The 15,858-nt window shown below is 42.8% G+C and overlaps 2 protein-coding genes across 2 annotated transcripts; both read right to left on the bottom strand.

Moving 5' to 3' along the window:
* Positions 1–842: 842 nt before the first annotated feature.
* LOC117751422 (alcohol dehydrogenase 1-like) lies at positions 843–6,236 on the bottom strand. Its single transcript, XM_034563280.1, has 9 exons — positions 4,120–6,236; positions 3,385–3,486; positions 2,842–2,983; positions 2,556–2,643; positions 2,198–2,408; positions 1,737–1,997; positions 1,499–1,631; positions 1,089–1,227; positions 843–999 (listed from the first exon to the last, which is right to left on the bottom strand). The coding sequence occupies exons 1-9, from the start codon at positions 4,333–4,335 to the stop codon at positions 966–968; spliced, it is 1,326 nt and encodes a 441-aa protein (XP_034419171.1). The 5' UTR covers positions 4,336–6,236; the 3' UTR covers positions 843–965.
* Positions 6,237–11,352: 5,116 nt separating this feature from the next.
* On the bottom strand, positions 11,353–15,744 carry LOC117751423 (alcohol dehydrogenase 1-like). Its single transcript, XM_034563282.1, has 9 exons — positions 14,629–15,744; positions 13,894–13,995; positions 13,351–13,492; positions 13,066–13,153; positions 12,708–12,918; positions 12,247–12,507; positions 12,009–12,141; positions 11,599–11,737; positions 11,353–11,509 (listed from the first exon to the last, which is right to left on the bottom strand). Exons 1-9 carry the CDS (start codon positions 14,644–14,646, stop codon positions 11,476–11,478), a joined length of 1,128 nt encoding a protein of 375 aa, XP_034419173.1. The 5' UTR covers positions 14,647–15,744; the 3' UTR covers positions 11,353–11,475.
* Positions 15,745–15,858: the final 114 nt, after the last annotated feature.

The raw sequence follows: 15,858 nt of genomic DNA, 5'->3' as shown, positions 1-15,858 counted from the left end.
GGATATGTGCCCTCTTGTCCAAATGCCAAAATCTGTTGCGCGGCTTGCCATTCACTGTTTTTTTCCTCTCTCACCCACTACTACTCTGCCTCTGATTGGCCAGCACTCGTCGCCTTCTTCCCCCAGCTCGTCAAGTTTATTGCTGAAGCTTGATGGGAGGTCGGCAGAGTTAATGATTTCAACTCGGATGCGGCTGTTTTGATAATGATCGCAGCCTTATTGTGTCGTGCTCTCTTTTCTGATTACAATGTCCTGGTTATGAGAAGAAAATGCTTGCCTATATGGAAGGAATGAAATGACCGATACGTTGGCAATTTCAATTTTACCATGGTGTCATACGGAAACGTGAGGCCATAAAGAACATTTAAAGATGGCATATCAAAAAGGTTGTGTATAGTGATGTGGGAGAATAGTTTGGGATTTAACAGCTAACGGTAAATGATAGTAACAGTTAATGGTTCAAACTATTTCCCTGAACTGAAAACAATAAGTAAAGTGAACTTTCTTAATCGGTTATGTATGACAGTCAAAGACATGAATAACAGGAAGACAAACTTTAAATATATACACATATATTTAAAGGTTTTATAAGGAAAAAAGTAACCATATCTGACTTTTCTAAAGGAGTGGAACAATACTTGCTGTAGATTATTAACTTAATGGTTCAGAATCTGTGTGACCCTCCACTCTGCTATGATAGGATGCAGTTTCTGCAGAAAAATTGGACCTAAAACTATTTTGACTGACAAGAACAGCAACAGGGATCTTGTGTCCTCTGCACATAATTCTCACAATCGGCTTTCAATAGTGTTGAGTGTTCAAAGTCAGGCACGCACACGGTGCATTATTTGACCAATCTCTTTATTAGGTGCATTGTGTATGTATACAGCGTTGATATCCGGTACTACATAGCGGGCAGCCATGAAAGAAAATGTCTTGCGCGGGCTGGAAGTGACGCGGTGGTCTTATTGTGGAGAAATACTCAGGACCGTCCGGATGCTGCGGAGCAAAAGCAAACAATATTTAGACCCTGTCCAGTCGGTTAGTAAATCCTGAAGAGCGGAGAAAGTATAAGAGTGCACGTCTACCATTTGCCCTGCTTCATCAGCTCAATGGCGTCGTTGACCTGGTCCAAAGCCATGTTGTGAGTGATGAACTCATCCACCAAGATCTTCTTGTCCAGGTACTTTTTGACCATCTGAGGCACGCCATCCTTACTCTTAAATCCTGAATCACAGGGAGCACACACTTTTTAAAATAGGAGCAAATGGAGTCTTATCTTAAAAATACATGCCGTTTACCATCACTGCACCAGCTACTAACTAATACCTCTGGAGAAGTGAAAAGGATGCAGGTCTTACCTGAGACCCATATGAGGCCGACTGACTTTGACTGCCGCTCATACTACGATTATTATTTTTAAGACCCGCCTTTTTGAGATGACTACCAATCAAAAATGACAACCTGTTACTGTGACAATATTTGACAGGCATCTCACCTCCGAACAGGGAGCCCTTCCATGTGCGTCCAGCAATGAGCTGAATGGGGCGGGCGGCAAAGTCGTCCAAGTCCGTCCAGCCGACCAGCACGCTGACGCCCCAACCTCTCACACAAGACTCCAAGGCGCTGCGCTAGATGGGGGAAATGGCACAAAGCCAGTTGGCATGTCACAAGGAGGGTCTCAAATCTGCTGGGGAGCTAATCAAATAAAAAAAAGGGTTTTAAAAGCCATTCACCATGACTCCCACATTCCCGACACATTCCAAGGAGAAGTCCACTCCTCCGTCGGTCATCTCGGACAGCACCTTGCTGACGGGCTTACTGTGATCTTTGGGGTTCACGAAGTCGGTCGCCCCGAACACCTTGGCCTTCTCGAACTTATCCGGATTGATGTCAACGGCGATAATCCTCTTGGCTCCTGCAGCCTTGCAGCCCATGACCGCAGCCAAGCCCACAGCTCCCATTCCGAACACAGCACACGTGGAGCCCGGTTCCACCTACGAGACAACAGAGTTCGGTCAACATGGCTCTTCAGGTCGGACATCTTGGTTCTTAAAACACTTGTTCTCCCGAGAGACGTTGGTGCCACTGACAGGATGATTTATTTCAAATGCATGATCTTTAAACGGATTCATAACAGCGGGTTTCTTTCCCTTCAACAACACACGTTGGACTGTGTTCGGTCAAACAGACACACCTTAGCAGTATTCACTGCCGCTCCGTATCCTGTGCAGATCCCACAGCCAAGGAGACAGACTTTGTCCAGAGGGGCAGTGGGGTCGATCTTAGCCACGGCCATCTGGTTCATAACAGTGTACTCAGAGAAGGTACTGGTTCCCATAAATTGCAGCACCTTCTTCCCTTTACAGGTGAACCTGGACTCTGGGTCTGACATCACACCAACATCCCTGAGTAGAAAATGTGTTGAAATGAAAATATGGCTTGAGATGCAATGTTTGCATTACTCTTGTATCACTCAAGGGTGCAATACATATTGGTTGAAAAGAAAAAACCCTAAATGAAATGAGGAGATGAGAAGAAAAAGATGAGCTCACCAAGCATTCACACACTGGTTGGTTTTGGGACTCTTGCAGAAGCGACATTCTCCACACTGGGGTATGAACAAGGGGATGACCTTGTCTCCTGAAACACAGTGCTGCCACATCAAATGAATTTCAGAGCCAACGGACAAAACAACTAATCCGATGTCAGACAGCTTGGCTGGGATGAGCAGCTCAAATGTGCCTCGGTGTTGCCATTGCTAGCATTGCTGCCACAAAGTCTGACAAACATCGAGCTGTTAGACAAATTAAACTTTTGAGGATGGGAGCCTTAACTGACCCGGTTGAAACTCAATGACTCCAGGCCCGACGCTCTCTACGATGCCGGCTCCCTCATGGCCGAGGACGGCAGGGAAGCCGTCTTTATGCATACCCTCAAACAGATGGTACAGGTCCGTGTGGCACAGTCCGCTCGCCACAATCTGCGCCCGAGACAAACGACCGCACAATGAAAAAACGCTGATGCAGATGTTTCCTGCCATAAGTTGGGTATCGTGTTTCCTAGAAGCATGAAATAACAGCGGTCTCTATGGTGAAAGGCCGTTTTTTGTTTGACCCTTCCATCACCCTGTGGTGGCCTTTGTGATCTGGTTCATGATAACCCGGATTAAATACACATTTATTTTGTGGGACATCTACAAATTACAGCAGTGGAGAGACATCCTATTTTTCTAATTACATATCCAGAGGAAGACTTTAATGAATTGATTGTCACTTTGGATTTCTGGTTGGGGAAGTCTTCAAAGTCTTCAGTAAGAACGACATTCATACGCACATTCCTTCCTGTGTGTGCGTGTATGTCTCGAGTGTGGACGTCTCTCACCTTGATGCGGACCTCGTTGGTCTGGGGCGGGGCTACCTCGATCTCTTCAATCACCAAAGGCTTGTTGGGCTCCCAGGCCACTGCTGCCTTGCATTTGATGACCTACAGGGCAGTGGAATCTCGAGTTACCGGTGGCTACTATGATTTTAAGGCAAACCCTCATCTAGGAGGGTTCCCTCTTCACTTTGACTTATACCGTGCAAATTATCATTGCAGCAAACATAATCATTCATCCATATTAACGGTGGTAGATTACAGTTGCTTCCAGTACTCTAATACTGCTGCTACGGACAAAGTAAACGTCACTTCAAAGTTATTTGGTTCTTTTTTTTTATTCCAATGTGGACCTTCAGGATCTGGTTTCTCTCCTCATCTGTGCCAGTTTCAAACAGCTGCGCAAAATCTGTCTGTAAAGTTTCAAAGTAGAATGACGTGCAATATGATATCTCACTGAGGCAGAGCAGTAAATATGGTTGACTCAAAGTTGAGAACGCCAAATAAAAAGCAAGCATGTGCAAAGATAATAACATTAACACTGTTCGTGAGAGCACTGAAACACATGTTCAAGTATCCGCTTGGTACGTTCCTCCTCTCCGCATTATTAGAATTTGCATTGTTGTCCGACGTTTTGTTTTTTCCACTTGACTATACTTAAACTACTATACAAAAACAAATCAAAACATCATGGCTGTACTGTACATAATTACATACTCTCTTATTGAATTATATACCTACCTTACCAGCTGTGGCCATTTTTGCAGCAAAGCTGAAAGCAGATAATAAGGGCAGAGTTGAGAGAGAGAGAGAGAGAGAGAGAGAGAGAGTGAGAGAGAGAGAGAGAGAGAGAAAGCGCTGCTCGACCGAAGAGTGGGCAGGAGAGACCTTGGATTTGAGGTTTAAATACTGCTGCAAGAAAAAAACGTCCAGATGGGCAGGGCCTGACGAAGGCATTGCTGTTAAATCAATAGCTGATCCCCAACTTGTGCTTTAACTTATTATTATCATAGCAAATATTGACAACTCCTTAAAGCTCTGAACTTAGAAGGCGCTAAATTTGATATACGGAGCATTGCTATAGCGGCAAACAACTATTTAGTTTTAGTTTTTAATGTATCCTTTGTTGATCCCTTTATTTGGGAAATTCTTCTCTGCGTTTGACCCATCCTTAGTTATTAAGGAGCAGTGGGCTGCATATATATATATATATATATATATATATATATATATATATATATATATATATATATATATATATAAAAATGTCTGTCAGTGCATGTGATTCCCCTAATATCCACCACTGTACTGTTACCACTGATAACGCTGGAAGAGTGACACCCTCCCCCAAGTAAACACTTGTTCGCTATGTCAGCAATGTGGCCATTCTTTGACCCGTTACTACTTGTGTTGAGAGACGTGCTGCAGCAACAGGTAGTAATCCTCTACGAAGTTATTTTCGACTTCAATTGAATTATAGTGTCTCCAAAACCAAAACCAAAACGGGCATTAAAAAAAAAAATTAAAAACGTGTGTGGTCGCACCTTATTTGTGTAGTAGGCAATCACATGACCCGTATGATAACAGATCAGGTGCAACGAATTGAAAATAATGAAGACAACTAAATATTACAAGAAGAGCGAGCACAGAAGAAGAAAAAAGTGATTCTATGCACATCATAAATGTTGTTGTTATAGTCATTTAATAGTCTAAAAGTGGAATATGTTGTGACAAATGCTTGTAATATATCTCCCACTTTAATATGCACAAGTTACAATTGTCAGTCGGTACACAAAGAACCCACATTCTTTTAACCACATACGGATCAGATGTAAGATTTTTTTAAATGTCCTATGATATATGTTATGTTATTTACATGATGAAGAGCCTCTACTAAGGAGTGAGTTCATATGGGTACACTAATCTGATTGGTGGGGAGAGAGAGGACAGTGTGGGCTGTGTGAAGAAATAAAGTGTGTTAAAGAGAAGTCTTACAACACCGACGGCAATTCAAAACCGCTTAGTTTTTATTATTGTTTTAACAATCTACTAATATCGACATGAGTGACGTTTTACATATGAATCATTTGCGGACATGTGGCAAACGCAATGTGCATTTTCTACGATCAAAACGTACGAGAATTAGTCAACACAGAGGACACATCCAGCGCTAATTATAAGTATCGTTGAAGTGGTAAAAGAAGTCAAATAAGACGAAAGATGGACAATCCAAGTCACAACACGGGCTATAATCGGAATTCTTAGAAAATATTTTGCTTCAAAAAGGCACTATATCAGAAAATTATTGTCTCTGATGTGTGGCAACTAAACCATTGAAATAACTGCCTCTATAAATGGCGCACTCTCGTGCTGTCAACCAAAAGCTGCCAGTAATGAAGATAACCATCGTTCCCAGATCGCTCCATAGCAAAATGTAACAATATTATGAATAGCTCCGTTTTCAATGAGACAATAGAACCTTTGTACAAAATATTAGGGCTGAACAGACTTTACACCGACAAAGCTCACAGGTGTTCCTGTGCAACTGGTTTACTTAAAGTTTGATTAAGCACCAATCATTCTGAAAGCACTGGGGTCTAATTCATATTGAGAATGGCATCATTAAATCTTCAACCCGGAAGGTGTTGGTTTACATATATATATTTTCATAGCAAAATGTGCTCTAAAGGCCTGCTTTCAGTATCATGTCATGACTTTCCAGTGTGCAAACTTAAAAATACATTAAAAAAGACAAACTGCATCTACATGTGTAACGTTGTAAAGCTTTTAGCTCACAGACATTTAGGAGATAAAGTTTTTGATACGTTTTCTATGGGAAGGAAACTAAACACAAGAATCTCCCGTTTTGACAGACAGTGACGTGAAAGACCTGTGATCCATCTCGACCCGTTGGGCAATTTCTGGGGTTGTTCTGCTTCACGCCACTTCAGGAGAGGAGCGGCTCATCAGTCGTCGACGTCCTCGTACACGTCCTCGTCAACGACGGCTGGATTTTGTGTCGGGAGTACTTGAGCTGAAGAAGGTCTCCAACCTCGCTGATGACACTCAGCGCCTGTGGAGACATTAGTACAATAAAAAAGAAGCTGCACTCTGTGGCTCGGGGAAAATTAAAGCTGCACCAAGCAAGATTGTTATGGACAAAACACACACCGGTCTTGTTTAAATCACAAACATGGGCTGGAACAGAAAACATAGCTGACTTTAAATGCTGCAAATAGACCCGATCTTTCCCCATTCGTCTTGAGGTGAAGTCCTCGGTCGCACATTTGTTACGGCAGAGGAGGCGATGACTTCTGTTCTCAGTCCTAAAAATGCCTTATTTCTGAGTAAAGTTCCTAAATTTCAAGCAGTCACATGATCAACATTAACGACACGAGCTGGGTGTGACTGAATGCAATGTTACGTACTACTGAAGACTGATTAGTTTCACACAGAATGAATACCTTCACAAATCTATGACAAATATCAAACCGGATGAAAACTAAATATACATTTTATCCAAAACAAAGGCCACAGAATGCCCCAAATAAAGGGACCTCAGTCCCTTTTCACTGTGTCAAGACTGTAGTCACATTGACCACAGTCCTGCTCACATGATCACTTTATCACTTCTCTGGGTTAAAACCGGGGGGGGGAGGAGTGTAAGTGAGCTCATTTACTTAGTAGAAAGAAGCAGCGACGTCTGTAATAACAGGCAGCCTCACAAAATGACAACGTTTGAACATGAAGGTAAAGGTCCTTTTTGAGTGGCAGTGCCTCACTTTATCAGGACGATTGAGAAGAAAAGGGGCATTGCGCAATCTTGAGTTAAATTGATTCACGTAAAAACATATTTCATAACATAAAGCCTTGTGAGGAAATGCATTGCTGCAGGGCAGGGGTAAGCAACCTGACACAAGGGGGTTGCCGCGGTGGCTTCACCAAAAGCACGCTCGCAATGAGTGTGCTAGAGTTCTTTGGATATGTGCCCTCTTGTCCAAATGCCAAAATCTGTTGCGCGGCTTGCCATTCACTGTTTTTTTTCCTCTCTCACCCACTACTACTCTGCCTCTGATTGGCCAGCACTCGTCGCCTTCTTCCCCCAGCTCGTTAAGTTTATTGCTGAAGCTTGATGGGAGGTCGGCAGAGTTAATGATTTCAACTCGGATGCGGCTGTTTTGATAATGATCACAGCCTTCTATTCAATTCAATTCAGTTTATTTTGTATAGTCCAATATCACAAATTACAAATTTGCCTCAGAGGGCTTTACAATCTGTACACATACGACATCCCTGTCCCAGGACCTCACATCGGATCAGGAAAAACTCCCCAAAAATAACCTTTGACAGGGAAAAAAGGGAAGAAACCTTCAGGAGAGCAACAGAGGAGGATCCCTCTCCCCGGATGGACAGAAGCAATAGATGTCATGTGTACAGAATGAACAGCATTTACAAAGTTACATAAACACATTACATGAATATGACAATGTATGAATGGAACTCCAATCCATGAAACAGAAGGAGGTAGAGAGGAGGGGGCGGGGCATCAGCAGGGCCAACGCGGGAGGCCGGCCAACCAGACATCAGACACCTCCAGGTCCAATGGACCCTATGAGACGTGAAGTCACAACGACTCCGGGGAGGAAGCAGAGTTAATAAGGTGCAATGGAGAGATGTAAATGCATCCATAAGGAGAGAGAGAAGAGGAGATAGGTGCTCAGTGTATCCTAAAACATCCCCCAGCAGCCTATAAGCCTATAGCAGCATATCAAGGGGCTCGACCAGGGCAAACCTGATTCAGCCCTAACTATAAGCACTATCAAACAGGAAAGTCTTAAGTCTATTCTTGAATGAGGTGACTGTGTCTGCCTCCCGGACTGAAAGTGGAAGCTGGTTCCATAAAAGAGGAGCTTGATAACTGAAGGCTCTTGCTCCCATCCTACTTTTTAGGACTCTAGGAACCACAAGCAGCCCCGCATTTAGTGAGCGCAGCTCTCTAGTGGGGCAATATGGTACTACAAGCTCCTTAAGATATGATGGTGCATCACCAATCAAGGCTTTGTAGGTGAGGAGAAGAATTTTAAATGTGATTCTTGATTTTACAGGAAGCCAGTGCAGAGCAGCTAATACAGGAGTAATGTGATCTCTTTTCTTAGTTTTTGTGAGTACACGAGCTGCAGCATTCTGGATCAACTGGAGGGATTTAAGAGACTTATTAGAGCAGCCTGATAATAAGGAGTTGCAGTAATCTAGTCTGGAAGTAACAAACGCGTGAACCAGCTTTTCTGCATCTTTTTGAGACAAGATGTGCCTGATTTTTGAAATGTTACGTAGATGAAAAAATGCAATCCTTGAGATTTGCTTAACATGGGAGTTAAAAGAACAAGTCTCGGTCAAAGATAACGCCTAGATTCTTTACAGTGGTGTTGGATGCCAGGGAAATGCCATCTACAGAAACTACATCACCAGATAATTGATCTCTGAGGTGTTCAGGGCCCAGTAAAATAACTTGAGTTTTGTCTGAGTTTAACATCAGGAAGTTGCAGGTCATCCATGTTTTTATGTCTTTAAGACATTCTTGAATTTTAGCGAGCTGGTTGGTCTCCTCTGGTTTGATCGATAGATATAATTGAGTTTTGTCTGCATAGCAATGAAAGTTTATGCAGTGTTTCCTGATAATATTGCCCAAAGGAAGCATATATAAGGTAAATAAAATTGGTCCAAGCACAGAACCTTGTGGAACTCCGTGATTAACGTTGGTGGTCATTGAGGCTTCATCGTTTACAAATACAAATTGAGATCGATCTGATAAATAGGATTTAAACCAACTTAGTGCGGTACCTGAAATGCCAATCGACTGATCCAGTCTCTGTAATAGGATGTCATGATCAATGGTGTCGAACGCAGCACTAAGGTCTAATAATACCAGTACGGAGATGAGTCCTTTATCTGATGCAATTAGGAGGTCATTTGTAATTTTCACCAGTGCTGTCTCTGTGCTGTGGTGTTTTCTAAATCCTGACTGAAACTCCTCAAATAAACTATTCTGATGTAGGAAGTCGCACAACTGATTTGCGACTACCTTCTCAAGGATCTTAGAGAGGAAGGGAAGGTTAGAGATTGGTCTGTAGTTAGCCAACACCTCTGGATTAAGAGTGGGCTTTTTCAGGAGAGGTTTAATTACAGCTACTTTGAAGGAATGTGGTGCATGCCCTGTTAGCAAAGACACATTAACACTATCCAGCAGAGAGGTGCCAATTAAAGGCAACACGTCTTTAAGCAGCCTCGTTGGGATGGGGTCTAAGAGACAGGTAGACGGTTTAGAAGTAGAAACCGTTGAAGACAATTGGTCTAGGTTAATGGGAGAAAAGCTATCCAAATATACACCAGGGCATACAGCCGTTTCCAAGGCCACTCCTCTTGACAGATCGGCAGTAGTTGAGGGCAAGAGATCATCAATCTTGCCTTTAATAGTTAAAATCTTTTCATTGAAGAAGTTCATGAAGTCATTACTACTGAGGTCTATAGGAATACACGGCTCCACAGAGCTGTGACTCTCTGTCAGCCTGGCTACAGTCCTAAAGAGAACCCTGGGGTTGTTCTTATTTTTCTCTATTACTGATGAGTAATAGGCTGCTCTGGCCTTTTTATATGTTTTAAGGCTGTCTCGCCAAACTAAGCGTGATTCTTCCAGATTGGTGGAACGCCATATGCTTTCGAGCTTTCGTGATGTTTGCTTTAGTTCGCGGGTCTGAGGGTTCTACCAGGGAGCAAACCTCCTTTGCCTCACTGTCTTTTTCTTCAGTGGGGCTATCGAGTGTCATTCTCAGTGAGCCTGTAGCACTATCGACAATATGATAAATCTGGGACGGACTAAAGTTAGCACAGGAGTCCTCCGTCACATTGAGACGTGGTATTGAATCAAATGCAGAAGGAATCACTTCTAAGAACAAGGCTTTCAAATGAGTTGGAGTTTAGTTTAGGTTTAGGATTCATTAATAGGCTTGAGTCAAAGATGGCTGCTACTCCACCTCCTCGGCCGGTGCCTCGAGGAATGTGAGTATTAATATGACTTGGAGGAGTTGATTCATTTAGGCTGACATATTCTTCATTGCTCAGCCAGGTTTCAGTAAGACACAATAAATCAATGTGATTGTCTGATATTAAATCATTTACTAATACAGCTTTAGATGACAGAGATCTAATATTTAGGAGTCCACATTTAATTCTCTTGTTTTGTTGCACTTTTGAAATAGTGATGTTAACCTGTATGAGGTTATTTTGTATGACTCCTCTTCTGGTTACTTTTGATTTAATTAATTTAAGTGGCCGTGGGACAGACACAGTCTCTATAGAGTTAAGGTTAAGGGTGGGTAACTGCTCGAATGGAAGTGCAGAGAAGGGTGGAAGACTACAACTCTGCTTCTGCTTCCTGATCTGAACCTGATCTTGTGTCGTGCTCTCTTTTCTGATTACAATGTCCTGGTTATGAGAAGAAAATGCTTGCCTATATGGAAGAAATAAAATGACCGATCTGTTGGCAATTTCAATTTTACCGTGGTGTCATACGGAAACGTGAGGCCATAAAGAACATTTAAAGATGGCATATCAAAAAGGTTGTGTATAGTGATGTGGGAGATTAGTTTGGGATTTAACAGCTAACGGTAAATGATAGTAACAGTTAATGGTTCAAACTATTTCCCTGAACTGAAAACAATAAGTAAAGTGAACTTTCTTAGTCGGTTATGTCAAAGACATGAATAACAGGAAGACAAACTTTAAATATATACACATATATTTAAAGATTTAGCTATGATAGGATGCAGTTTTTGCAGAAAAATTGGACCTAAAACTATTTTGACTGACAAGAACAGCAACAGGGTAACTAACTACTGATCTTGTGTCCTCTGCACATAATTCTCACAATCGGCTTTCAATAGTGTTGAGTGTTCAAAGTCAGGCACGCACACTGTGCATTATTTGACCAATCTCTTTATTAGGTGCATTGTGTATGTATACAGCGTTGATATCCGGTACTACATAGCTGGCAGCCATGAAAGAAAATGTCTTGCGCGGGCTGGAAGTGACGCGGTGGTCTTATTGTGGAGAAATACTCAGGACCGTCCGGATGCTGCGGAGCAAAAGCAAACAATATTTAGACCCTGTCCAGTCGGTTAGTAAATCCTGAAGAGCGGAGAAAGTATAAGAGTGCACGTCTACCATTTGCCCTGCTTCATCAGCTCAATGGCGTCGTTGACCTGGTCCAAAGCCATGTTGTGAGTGATGAACTCATCCACCAAGATCTTCTTGTCCAGGTACTTTTTGACCATCAGAGGCACGCTATCCTTACTCTTAAATCCTGAATCACAGGGAGCACACACTTTTTAAAATAGGAGCAAATGGAGTCTTATCTTAAAAATACATGCCGTTTACCATCACTACACCAGCTACTAACTAATACCTCTGGAGAAGTGAAAAGGATGCAGGTCTTACCTGAGACCCATATGAGGCCGACTCACTTTGACTGCCGCTCATACTACGATTATTATTTTTAAGACCCGCCTTTTTGAGATGACTACCAATCAAAAATGACAACCTGTTACTGTGACAATATTTGACAGGCATCTCACCTCCGAACAGGGAGCCCTTCCATGTGCGTCCAGCAATGAGCTGAATGGGGCGGGCGGCAAAGTCGTCCAAGTCCGTCCAGCCGACCAGCACGCTGACGCCCCAACCTCTCACACAAGACTCCAAGGCGCTGCGCTAGATGGGGGAAATGGCACAAAGCCAGTTGGCATGTCACAAGGAGGGTCTCAAATCTGCTGGGGAGCTAATCAAATAAAAAAAGGGGTTTTAAAAGCCATTCACCATGACTCCCACATTCCCGACACATTCCAGGGAGAAGTCCACTCCTCCGTCGGTCATCTCGGACAGCACCTGGCTGACGGGCTTACTGTGATCTTTGGGGTTCACGAAGTCGGTCGCCCCGAACTCCTTGGCCTTCTCGAACTTATCCGGATTGATGTCAACGGCGATAATCCTCTTGGCTCCTGCAGCCTTGCAGCCCATGACCGCAGCCAAGCCCACAGCTCCCATTCCGAACACAGCACACGTGGAGCCCGGTTCCACCTACGAGACAACAGAGTTCGGTCAACATGGCTCTTCAGGTCGGACATCTTGGTTCTTAAAACACTTGTTCTCCCGAGAGACGTTGGTGCCACTGACAGGATGATTTATTTCAAATGCATGATCTTTAAACAGATTCATCACAGCGGGTTTCTTTCCCTTCAACAACACACGTTGGACTGTGTTCGGTCAAACAGACACACCTTAGCAGTATTCACTGCCGCTCCGTATCCTGTGCAGATCCCACAGCCAAGGAGACAGACTTTGTCCAGAGGGGCAGTGGGGTCGATCTTAGCCACGGCCATCTGGTTAACCACAGTGTACTCAGAGAAGGTACTGGTTCCTGCAAACTGCAGCACCTTTTTCCCTTTACAGGTGAACCTGGACTCTAACGGTGACATCACACCAACATCCCTGAGTAGAAAATGTGTTGAAATGAAAATATGGCTTGAGATGCAATGTTTGCATTACTCTTGTATCACTCGAGGGTGCAATACATATTGGTTGAAAAGAAAAAACCCTAAATGAAATGAGGAGATGAGAAGAAAAAGTTGAGCTCACAAAGCATTCACACACTGGTTGGTTTTGGGACTCTTGCAGAAGCGACATTCTCCACACTGGGATATGAACAAGGGGATGACCTTGTCTCCTGAAACACAGTGCTGCCACATCAAATGAATTTCAGGCCAACGGACAAAACAACTAATCCGATGTCAGACAGCTTGGCTGGGATGAGCAGCTCAAATGTGCCTCGGTGTTGCCATTGCTAGCATTGCTGCCACAAAGTCTGACAAACATCGAGCTGTTAGACAAATTAAACTTTTGAGGATGGGAGCCTTAACTGACCCGGTTGAAACTCAATGACTCCAGGCCCGACGCTCTCTACGATGCCGGCTCCCTCATGGCCGAGGACGGCAGGGAAGCCGTCTTTATGCATACCCTCAAACAGATGGTACAGGTCCGTGTGGCACAGTCCGCTCGCCACAATCTGCGCCCGAGACAAACGACCGCACAATGAAAAAACGCTGATGCAGATGTTTCCTGCCATAAGTTGGGTATCGTGTTTCCTAGAAGCATGAAATAACAGCGGTCTCTATGGTGAAAGGCCGTTTTTTGTTTGACCCTTCCATCACCCTGTGGTGGCCTTTGTGATCTGGTTCATGATAACCCGGATTAAATACACATTTATTTTGTGGGACATCTACAAATTACAGCAGTGGAGAGACATCCTATTTTTCTAATTACATATCCAGAGGAAGACTTTAATGAATTGATTGTCACTTTGGATTTCTGGTTGGGGAAGTCTTCAAAGTCTTCAGTAAGAACGACATTCATACGCACATTCCTTCCTGTGTGTGCGTGTATGTCTCGAGTGTGGACGTCTCTCACCTTGATGCGGACCTCGTTGGTCTGGGGCGGGGCTACCTCGATCTCTTCAATCACCAAAGGCTTGTTGGGCTCCCAGGCCACTGCTGCCTTGCATTTGATGACCTACAGGGCAGTGGAATCTCGAGTTACCGGTGGCTACTATGATTTTAAGGCAAACCCTCATCTAGGAGGGTTCCCTCTTCACTTTGACTTATACCGTGCAAATTATCATTGCAGCAAACATAATCATTCATCCATATTAACGGTGGTAGATTACAGTTGCTTCCAGTACTCTAATACTGCTGCTACGGACAAAGTAAACGTCACTTCAAAGTTATTTGGTTCTTTTTTTTTATTCCAATGTGGACCTTCAGGATCTGGTTTCTCTCCTCATCTGTGCCAGTTTCAAACAGCTGCGCAAAATCTGTCTGTAAAGTTTCAAAGTAGAATGACGTGCAATATGATATCTCACTGAGGCAGAGCAGTAAATATGGTTGACTCAAAGTTGAGAACGCCAAATAAAAAGCAAGCATGTGCAAAGATAATAACATTAACACTGTTCGTGAGAGCACTGAAACACATGTTCAAGTATCAGCTTGGTACGTTCCTCCTCTCCGCATTATTAGAATTTGCATTGTTGTCCGACGTTTTGTTTTTTCCACTTGACTATACTTAAACTACTATACAAAAACAAATCAAAACATCATGGCTGTACTGTACATAATTACATACTCTCTTATTGAATTATATACCTACCTTACCAGCTGTGGCCATTTTTGCAGCAAAGCTGAAAGCAGATAATAAGGGCAGAGTTGAGAGAGAGAGAGAGAGAGAGAGAAAGCGCTACTCGACCGAAGAGTGGGCAGGAGAGACCTTGGATTTGAGGTTTAAATACTGCTGCAAGAAAAAGCTGTTATGCAAACGTCCAGATGGGCAGGGCCTGACGAAGGCATTGCTGTTAAATCAATAGCTGATCCCCAACTTGTGCTTTAACTTATTATTATCATAGCAAATATTGACAACTCCTTAAAGCTCTGAACTTAGAAGGCGCTAAATTTGATATACGGAGCATTGCTATAGCGGCAAACAACTATTTAGTTTTAGTTTTTAATGTATCCTTTGTTGATCCCTTTATTTGGGAAATTCTTCTCTGCGTTTGACCCATCCTTAGTTATTAAGGAGCAGTGGGCTGCATATATATATATATATATATATATATATATATATATATATATATATATATATATATAAAAATGTCTGTCAGTGCATGTGATTCCCCTAATATCCACCACTGTACTGTTACCACTGATAACGCTGGAAGAGTGACACCCTCCCCCAAGTAAACACTTGTTCGCTATGTCAGCAATGTGGCCATTCTTTGACCCGTTACTACTTGTGTTGAGAGACGTGCTGCAGCAACAGGTAGTAATCCTCTACGAAGTTATTTTCGACTTCAATTGAATTATAGTGTCTCCAAAACCAAAACCAAAACGGGCATTAAAAAAAAAAATTAAAAACGTGTGTGGTCGCACCTTATTTGTGTAGTAGGCAATCACATGACCCGTATGATAACAGATCAGGTGCAACGAATTGAAAATAATGAAGACAACTAAATATTACAAGAAGAGCGAGCACAGAAGAAGAAAAAAGTGATTCTATGCACATCATAAATGTTGTTGTTATAGTCATTTAATAGTCTAAAAGTGGAATATGTTGTGACAAATGCTTGTAATATATCTCCCACTTTAATATGCACAAGTTACAATTGTCAGTCGGTACACAAAGAACCCACATTCTTTTAACCACATACGGATCAGATGTAAGATTTTTTTAAATGTCCTATGATATATGTTATGTTATTTACATGATGAAGAGCCTCTACTAAGGAGTGAGTTCATATGGGTACACTAATCTGATTGGTGGGGAGAGAGAGGACAGTGTGGGCTGTGTGAAGAAATAAAGTGTGTTAAAGAGAAGTCTTACAAC

Source organism: Cyclopterus lumpus, chromosome 22, assembly GCF_009769545.1.
Source record: "Cyclopterus lumpus isolate fCycLum1 chromosome 22, fCycLum1.pri, whole genome shotgun sequence".
Lineage (NCBI taxonomy): Eukaryota > Metazoa > Chordata > Actinopteri > Perciformes > Cyclopteridae > Cyclopterus > Cyclopterus lumpus.
This window is presented reverse-complemented; position numbering and strand designations above follow the sequence as displayed.

What these genes read in the sequence shown, in the direction of transcription:
- LOC117751422 (XM_034563280.1), bottom strand. Translation starts at nt 4,335, where the DNA reads ATGCCTTCGTCAGGCCCTGCCCATCTGGACGTTTTTTTCTTGCAGCAG. An exon ending in CCAACGAGGTCCGCATCAAG is followed by an intron (nt 2,984 to 3,384) that starts GTGAGAGACGTC and finishes TCTCGGGCGCAG; the next exon opens with ATTGTGGCGAGCGGACTGTG. An exon ending in TCGGGAATGTGGGAGTCATG is followed by an intron (nt 1,632 to 1,736) that starts GTGAATGGCTTT and finishes TCCCCCATCTAG; the next exon opens with CGCAGCGCCTTGGAGTCTTG.
- LOC117751423 (XM_034563282.1), bottom strand. An exon ending in CCAACGAGGTCCGCATCAAG is followed by an intron (nt 13,493 to 13,893) that starts GTGAGAGACGTC and finishes TCTCGGGCGCAG; the next exon opens with ATTGTGGCGAGCGGACTGTG. An exon ending in AACCAGTGTGTGAATGCTTT is followed by an intron (nt 12,919 to 13,065) that starts GTGAGCTCAACT and finishes TTTTCTACTCAG; the next exon opens with GGATGTTGGTGTGATGTCAC.